Here is an 8,602-nt window from a genome sequence, read left to right as displayed (position 1 = left end):
TAAAATTTGTTCAGTAAAATTAGTAGAAATACGAATTTTATCGTACAAATACAGTAAAATTTCCAGTATAAATTTTAGCTTAAAGAAATTCTGGCCACCACAGCTGCCGAGATGCAGGTTGTTTTTTTTTACAGTGTAGTATTGTGAAATTTGTCATTGTGTTAAATGTCCTCTTTGTAATGTTATCTGTTGAAATAAAATGTAAAAAAAAAACAAAACAAAAAAAACACTGCACACTGGGGCTAATACGTCATGTCCCTCTGTACGATTGAAGATGACGCACGCCGCTTACGTCACGATGAAGTCACCATTTAGGGGGAGAAATCGCGAGAAGACACGGGCGCCTTTGAGTCCTCTAAACGCAGGAATCATAATAAACCCGGGTCATCTGTCGATCCGATGAGTTTCGGGGGTTTGCTTCCTCCCCGCTGCAGTCGCGCTGCGGGAGCCGGACGGCGGACGGGATGATGCGGCCCGTCAGCCTCAGCATCCTCCGCCGGCAGTGACCGCGGAGGGGCCGGCAGGGAGGGGTCCCTCCATCCCGGGGCTTTTTCCTCCGCATGGAGCCCGGATATGTGCAAGCAGCGATGGCGATGGCAGAAGTGTCGAAGAGGGTGTCGGCTCGAAACGTGGCGGTGGAGAGAAAAAACCTCCTCACGGTCTGCAGGTAAGTTTAATTAAATGTTTTACTTTAATATTCCCTTTTCTGTTCTGTTAATACGAATTTATAATAAATGTAACCAAAGGGAAGACATGTGATGGTTCTGGAGGATGAATTGCAGTTTAATTTTGTGAACTCTGATGGTCTGGTTGCCATGTTGGTAAACGTCCTGGCTCCCCAGGGACTGGGGCATTATCACATTATGAAGCAGGGCCGGCCGTAGGCATATGCGAGTTAAGCAGCTACCCAAAAACACCAAGCTAAAGTTAAGTAGTAACTCGTTACATTTACTCAATTACATTTACTTGAGCAACGTTTTTTGAAAAGTATTTTTTATTTTATTTTGAAGTATCTCTACTCTTACTTCAGTAAAATTTCTGGATTCTCTACCCACTGAATGAAAAACAAATATGTTTCATGAATTTTTTATTGAAAAAACTAATTTAGACAAAAATTACTTTGCCTAATATTGTTGTTTTTTTATTAATTATATGCACTATTGTCATTTTGGTCTTTAATGTACCAAACTTTTCACTTAATTTTAGATTTTGGTCTGTCTGATTATATAATTTTTAAATATTAAATGATTTATAATTGAGCCAGTTTCTTAGAATATTTTTATAAATACTGTTTTACTTGAGGACAATTTTTGGATACCCTGCCCACCTCTGCCAAGCTAGCCTGATAAATATATATATATATATATATATATATATATATATATATATATATGAAATAGAATAATAAAAAACTAAGCACTGTTACAGATAGAAAATCCATTTCTGTTATTTTTATAGTTGCAGAATTAGCATGCTGTCTCCAGTTAAACGTCTGTTTTAGAAACTTTTGGGCTCATTTTTAGATCTCTGCATACGGTGAAGTGGAGAATAATTCGTCCTGCTTTCTGTGCTGCTGCGACAGCGATGCTAATGTCCTCGCTTTGAGGACAGTCGTCCAGTTGTCGTCCAACCCAAACACAATGAGACATTGTTGTCTTGGGAACAATGGAGGCTGAAATCGCTTTGTTAAGTTAAGCTTTGTCTTATCGATGTGTGAAAATGGACAGACTGTGGTTTAAAGTTATACATTAATTAACAGATTAGTTTTACTTCCAATTTATTTGCTGAAATTGAAAACAGTTTCAAAATAGTCTTTATTCCTCTAACTGCATTAGTGCAGTAACAGCATTTTGTAAAATTTTGTTATTTTAAAGAACAAAATTACAATAATTCATTTTAGTAACAAAAAAAAATAACAAAATCAGGCAAAAGAAAATGTTCTTTCAATGAAAAACGTATGAAGCTTTAACAAAACCTGCAGGTGAGTGTCTGTGTCTGGTGACCTTTTGGTTAAATTATGCTTCTTTTTTATTCAGTGGGTAAAAAGCCATACATTTTACTCAACTAAGAGTAGAGATACTTAATAAGAAAATGACTCAAGTAAAAGTAAAAAGTACAGAGTAGTAAAAATACTCCTAAAAGTAAATTTATATATATATAAAAAAGTTACTAGTATATGAAGAAGACATTTTTGGAGAGCATTTATGTTGCTGAAAAGTAAAAGTTTGGTTAAAATCTTTTGGAGAATCAACCTTTAAATTCTGAACTGATGTTTGTCTGCGTGTGAACAGAAACATAAAGGCTCTTCAGTAAACTCTTTGTTTGAGCTTCCTGAGAGTCGGCATGACCAGGTTTTCTTCGCAGGAAGTGGATGACATCAGGCCGGATTACAGAAAGCAGTGATGCTCTCAGTAGTCACCAGAGTGTAATATAACAATATGGAGGATTAAATCATTTCATCACCATTACCGTTCCACTAAGAGACAAATCTGCTTCTAAATATCAAGTAGAAATTCAAAATATTTTTAAGAAGCGCTGAGTTAATGTTAGATTTAAAAATCTTTACCAGTAAAGTCCTGCCGTATTTTGATTATTGTTAAGTTTCCTGTTGGAAAATCTATTTTCCAAGGTCACTTAATTTTTATTTCTCTCCCATGCAGGTTTTCCGTTAAGACTCTGTTAGAGAAATACACTGCCGAGCCCATCGATGATTCATCCGAAGAGTTCATAAATTTTGCAGCAGTCCTTGAACACATCCTCAGCCACCGTTTTAAAGGTAGCAGACCCGAATATCAGAGCCCAACTTCAGGCTGAAAAACAAAAATAATGAGACGCTGGCAATGATTAAGTTACCTGGATTTAAATTTAACTGGTTCGTGGTTATGTTGCACCATTTACAAAAGTTACTGTCAAAAATTAACAGCAATAATTCGGATTATTTAGCCTGTCATGAGAGTAAAAAGATGTGGGTTAATTTAATTTTGCAAGCTAAATAATAATAAATAATAAACTAAATATTAATTTCCAAATGAATTATTGAGCTAAGGATTAAAGTGTAAACTACACATTTAGCTAGCAAGCTAAATATTTAATTTACCACCTAAATATTTAGCTTAGCAACTATTTGGGTGCAAACAAAATATTAAGTCTTGTTTGAAACTAAATACTTAGTTTGGAGCAAAGTATTCAGCTAGTAGCTAAATATTCAGTTGTTTAGCTAAGCATTTAGTTAGCAAACTAAATATTGTATTTACCAACTAAATATTTAGCTTAGCAATTGAATATTTAGCTCCAAACTAAAGATTTAGCTAGCAAACTAAATATTTAGTTTAGTGAAAAGGTTTTAATTTACCATCTCTGTATTTCAATCCAAACTAGACATTTCATTAGGAAGCTAGCAAGATATTTTTACTTGGTAAACTAAATATTTAATGTCTAGGCTAAATAGATTTAATAGACTAAATTTAGTCTAGTTAGCATGTTATTTAGTTAGCATGAAAATACTTTATTACAGACCAAATAACCCAAATTATTGCTGTTATTTTGACACCCTATAGATGGTTATGCTGTTTTAAACCTAAATATAATTTATGTTGTTAAAATGTTTTTATTTTCCAGGCTCTAGTAGCTGGTTTGACGGTCAGAGGAGTTATTGGGACTACATCCGCCTGGCATGTGCTAAAGTCCCCAACAGCTGCATCAGCAGCATTGAAAGCATGGAAAACATCAACACATCTCGAGCGAAAGTGAGTCACAAAAAACCAACCGGTAGCTGTTAGCTAGGAACATAGCATAGCAGCATAGCATAGCACCATAGCGGTGTTGGTGTAAACTGTAGCCGTGTTTCCATTTGATGTTTTCAGGGTCGAGCCTGGATGAGAGTCGCCCTCATGGAGAAGAGGCTGTCTGAGTACATCGCCACAGCTCTGCGAGACAGCAGGACAACCAGGTCAGACTGACTGTAGTCTAAAATGACTGACTGTCCCACAAAGTGACTAACTGTCTTCCAAAGTGACTAACTGTCCTCCAAAATGGCTGACTGGCCCCCAAAATGACTGACTGGCCCCCAAAATGACTGACTGTCTTCCAAAGTGATTAAATGTCCTCAAAAGTGACTAACTGTCCTCCAAAATGACTGACTGGCCCCCAAAATGACTGACTGGCCCCCAAAATGACTGACTGTCCCACAAAGTGACTAACTGTCCTCCAAAGTGGTTGACTGTCCTTTAAAATTACTGACTCCTCTAAAATGGCTGAATGACTGTCCTCCAGAATGTCTGACTGTCCTCCAAAATGTCTGACTGTCCTCCAAAATGTTGATGTTCCTTTGTGTCTGTTGTTGTCTTTGCGCTTCAGGAGGTTTTACTCAGAAGGAGCCATAATGCTGAGAGAAGAAGCCACAGTGCTAACGGGGATGCTCATTGGTGTGGGAGCCATAGATTTTAGGTACTGGGATTGACCTTTGACCCTTGTACAGAGAGAAATATTTTTGTTGATGTAATTTATGGTCTTAATTTAGAGCGTCTACCTTCCCACAGTTTCTGCCTGAAAGGAGAGGCCCTGGACGGGAAATCCCCGGCGGTGATCGACTACACTCCATACTTGAAATTCACACAGAGGTAACGGCAGCAAAGCAGCAGATAAGGTTGTGAAGACAGCAGCAGGAATGTTCAGCATTTCACTCTGGAGCTTTAAAATGAGAAACGAGCTGCATCAGTCGGGTCGGCCATCTTACTTTAAACAGTAAAACAAGATGGCTGTAAAACAGTCACAGAGAGAGAGAGGAAGTACAGCAGTTGTTTTCTGTGCAGCTATGAATACTTGAGCGATGATGATCAGCGGAGCGTCGACAGCAGCGCCAGCGACGACAGCGTCCCCGAGCATCCGTACGTCCCGCTGGTCACCGACGACGAGAGCTGGAGCACGAAGTGCCGCAAAATGGAGCAGAGGTTCAAGATCGTCAACGCTCAGAAGGTGTTCGCACATTTCACTGCTTGATCACCAAACAGCCTCTCTAGTTAGAGACACTGTAGATAGAAAAACAAAAAAAACCTCAGAAAATTATGAATTGAAAATTTTAAAAATTTGAAACTCACAAATTTCCAAGTTTTTTCTTTTTCTTTTCTGAGATTCATTTCAAAATTTCTTAGATGTTTTCTAGTAATTTCTGACTTTTCAAGCTCTGAAACGTAACGTTTTTTTTCTTCTGGGTTTAGTTCCAGTCTGCAGAACTGGAGCTGCAGTTCTTTTGAGGCAAATGTTTGACTTTTCTAACTGAGAATGTTTTATTTTTTTCATTTTTTTTATTTGAGATTAATTTCCAAGTTTTTTCTCACAATTTTTTGAATTTTCAAGCTCAGGAAATTCCAAGTTTTTTCAGAAAATTCAGAAAATGTCTGAACTTAATCTCAAATGCGTCAGTTTTGCCTAGCAGATTTTCTACCTTTGCAGCTGAGAATTTAGTTTTTTTATAAAATTTAAGATTAATTTAAAAATTTATGATTTTTTTGTAGCAAATAATCTACTTTTTCAGATTTTTTTTCAGAAAATGTTAAATCAATTGTAAAATTAATACATTTTTTCTTGCAAATTTTCTACTTTTCAAGTTGAGAAATTTAATTCAATTTTTTTGAAAATTTGAGATTAATCTAAAAATTTCTTAATTATTTGGCCAAAATGCATTCCTCATTTTCCTTTTATGCCTCATAATGTGCTTTAAAATGCGCTTTAATTTTGTGCTTTAATATTTTGAAGCACATTACTAAATAATCACCAGTGTATTTTGTGCATAAAAAATCAAACACATAAATTTGGAAAACGTTGTCAGGGATACCTGGAGGAGCTCGTGCGCCTGCGTGAATCTCAGCTGAAGAACACAGAGACGGAGAACAAGAAGCTGAAATCTCAGCTGGAGGAAATTCAGAGCCAAAGCCAACAGGAGAAGAAGGAGCTAGAGGATGTTATCCTGGAGCTGCAGGAGCAACTGTGAGTTCACTAAACATCTTCATCATGTCTGTCATAAGATCAGATCAGGGGAATCTTACAAACCTGAAGGTTATGGCAGCTTTACTCAACAGGACAGGAATTCATTCACAAAATGAATAGTAGCACACGCTAACTATTTAGTACATCTGAAAAAATGTATTAATATCTTTGTACTATGTACCAACGCTGCAGCCCATTTAACACACCACCAATCTGTAATGGTCACCCATGAAGCCTCTATGCAAGGTTTCTGGGTTACACAAAACATGTTTATTTCAGTTGTTGCACTTATAGTTTTTGGATAATAAGATTCAGTTCTGCCTGACAGGCAGGACTGCGATGACGATCAGAATGAGCTGTTTTACGGCGTCCTGTTGCTTTAAATCCAAATAAGCTGCTGCATGTGAAAGTGGCTGGAAACAAATGCATAATTATACAATCGTATGTCTTTGAAAAGCATTAGTAGAGCCTCCTGCACAACCAACAAGAAAGCAGAAAGTAGTGGTTTCTGGACGGCAAGACGACAAAATACTTGTCTTTTCCAGCAGCCATTGTACAGATTTTACAGCATACAGCTGTAAAATCAAACATGCTGGAGCTCCAGTTCGGTTGCTAGGTAACGGGCTGAGTTAGGCTGGGGTTGCTGGGTGATGGTGCAGTTTGATCATTTTCCACAAAACAAAAAACAATAACTTATTGCCAAAAATAGTTGGGTGTTTTGTTGTTTGTTTAAGCGCTTGGAATATTTTTAGAATGAGTTGAGGCCCGAATGGAAGTATAAAAACTTGCAAAAGTGAATTTTGCATCATAAGTCAGCTTTAATTTAAAGGGGTTCTCTTATTGGTTTTTGGAAGAAAAATAAACCGGGATATTTCCGTCATGTTTCCCCCTGCTGTGCGTTAGGACGAGCCTGATTCCATGCGACTCCAACCATCTGGCCAAAGATCTGCCGATCCCCCTCATCAACCAGTGGCCGACCCTTGACCCCTACAACATCCAAGAGGACATGAAGCTTTTCCGCAGGTTTGACTGGCAAAACTTCACCTAAATATAACAATTCATTATTATGTTGTTGGAATAACAATCTTTAATTCACTGAGATTTGAAAAGACAATTGATGAGAAGTTTGAATAATTCAAAAGTCGTGTTAGCGAGAACAATTTATCTTACAAAATTTTAAATATAAATAGTTTAGGTTTGCTTGGTTAAAAATTACAGATTTTTTTTCATAGATTGGTCTTGTAATCTATGTTTGTTTGTTTCCTTCTAGTTAAACACTTTTTATTTGTTTTTTCCTATTATGGGCACATCATTATTTTTCTTCCTTTGTTTTTCTGTTTTTTAGATTCTTTTCAATCTCTTTTATTGCCCATTCTGTTTTTATTCTTTGTTTTACTTTTGTTTCTTTTTTGCCGTTTTTCTTCTCTTTTTGTGTCACGTTATATTTATGGATTTAAAGGATCCAGGTAGTCATGGATTAAGGATTTTAACACTTCTAGCTATGGATTCTGGGAATTGTTAGATAAAATTGGCATAATATTTAGGAATATATTTGTTGTTGTTGTTTTTTTTACCTAACCATCTTTAAAAGTTTTGGTGAAAAAATCATTTAAAAAAAGTTTTATTTTCTACCCAGTATAAATTTTCCACTGGATAAATGTATGTTAAATCACAAATATATTAAAATTACTGGCTGAATATTTATTTTTGTTTTAATTAAATCTACTGCCACACAATGAAACCAGAAACAGAGCTCACTGCGAACAGGAATATTGACTGCATTTAGTTTGTCTGTCAGTTAATTCAGATTAATGCGACTCCGGGCCGGCTGCTGAACGTCTCCCTCTCTTGTCCTCCTGTTGACCTGCAGGAGGAGTTTCCCGAGCACGGAGCTGCTGTCAGTGGAGGTCAGTCTGGACTCCGACTCCCAGAGGATCGAGGGCAAACAGAACGGAGGAACCTGGTGCACAGGTGGCGCTGCAGCCACTGAAATGTTTACTTTTAAAACTCTAAATGATTATTTACCCTAAAGAATTAAAATGGCTGCTTTGTTTCCCCTCCAGGAAAGGACTACACCCCCTCCATGATGGGCCTGTGTGGGTCTTTGACTTCTCTTCCAAGCACCAAATCTCTAGCCAGCTTCAAATCAAGTGAATGTCTGGTTAACATCAGCACAGAGAACAGCCCTGCTCTGTCTCCCAGCTAGGGGGCGCCAAAGACGCACTGGAAAAACAGACAATTCAACTGTTAGACAAAGTGACTGCTCCTCACTGCGATGGCCTGTTGGCCTCTATAGATACAAAAGGAGAGTACATTAATGCAAAAAATAAATAAATAAAACAACTCAGAAGTTTTGAGATGAATCTCAGAAATATTCTGGAAAAAAACAAGAAAAATTCTAAGTTCCAAAAGTCAAAAATTTGCAAGAATTTGTTTTTTTTTAATTTTGAGATTAATCTTGCAAATTTTCCAGAAGAATCTTTCAAGTTTCTGAGTTTGAAAAGTCAAACGTTTGTGAGAAAATAATTCAGAAATTTTGAGATTAATCTCAGAAATGTTCTGGATAAAACAAGGAGATTTCTGAGCTCCAAAAGTTGAAAATTTGTGAGAGGAAAAA

At 36.9% G+C, this 8,602-nt stretch overlaps 1 protein-coding gene across 1 annotated transcript; it reads left to right on the top strand.

Moving 5' to 3' along the window:
• The first annotated feature begins 305 nt into the window (after window positions 1-305).
• rundc3ab (RUN domain containing 3Ab) lies at window positions 306-8,401 on the top strand. Its single transcript, XM_028027617.1, has 11 exons — window positions 306-667; window positions 2,661-2,776; window positions 3,619-3,746; window positions 3,864-3,949; window positions 4,357-4,446; window positions 4,539-4,619; window positions 4,812-4,974; window positions 5,828-5,985; window positions 6,889-7,008; window positions 7,856-7,956; window positions 8,049-8,401. Exons 1-11 carry the CDS (start codon window positions 561-563, stop codon window positions 8,189-8,191), a joined length of 1,293 nt encoding a protein of 430 aa, XP_027883418.1. The 5' UTR covers window positions 306-560; the 3' UTR covers window positions 8,192-8,401.
• The last annotated feature ends 201 nt before the right edge of the window (window positions 8,402-8,602 follow it).

Source organism: Xiphophorus couchianus, chromosome 2, assembly GCF_001444195.1.
Source record: "Xiphophorus couchianus chromosome 2, X_couchianus-1.0, whole genome shotgun sequence".
Classification (NCBI taxonomy): Eukaryota; Metazoa; Chordata; class Actinopteri; order Cyprinodontiformes; family Poeciliidae; genus Xiphophorus; species Xiphophorus couchianus.
Note: the sequence above shows the minus strand (reverse complement) of the source record. Positions and strands in the feature narration are given on the sequence as shown.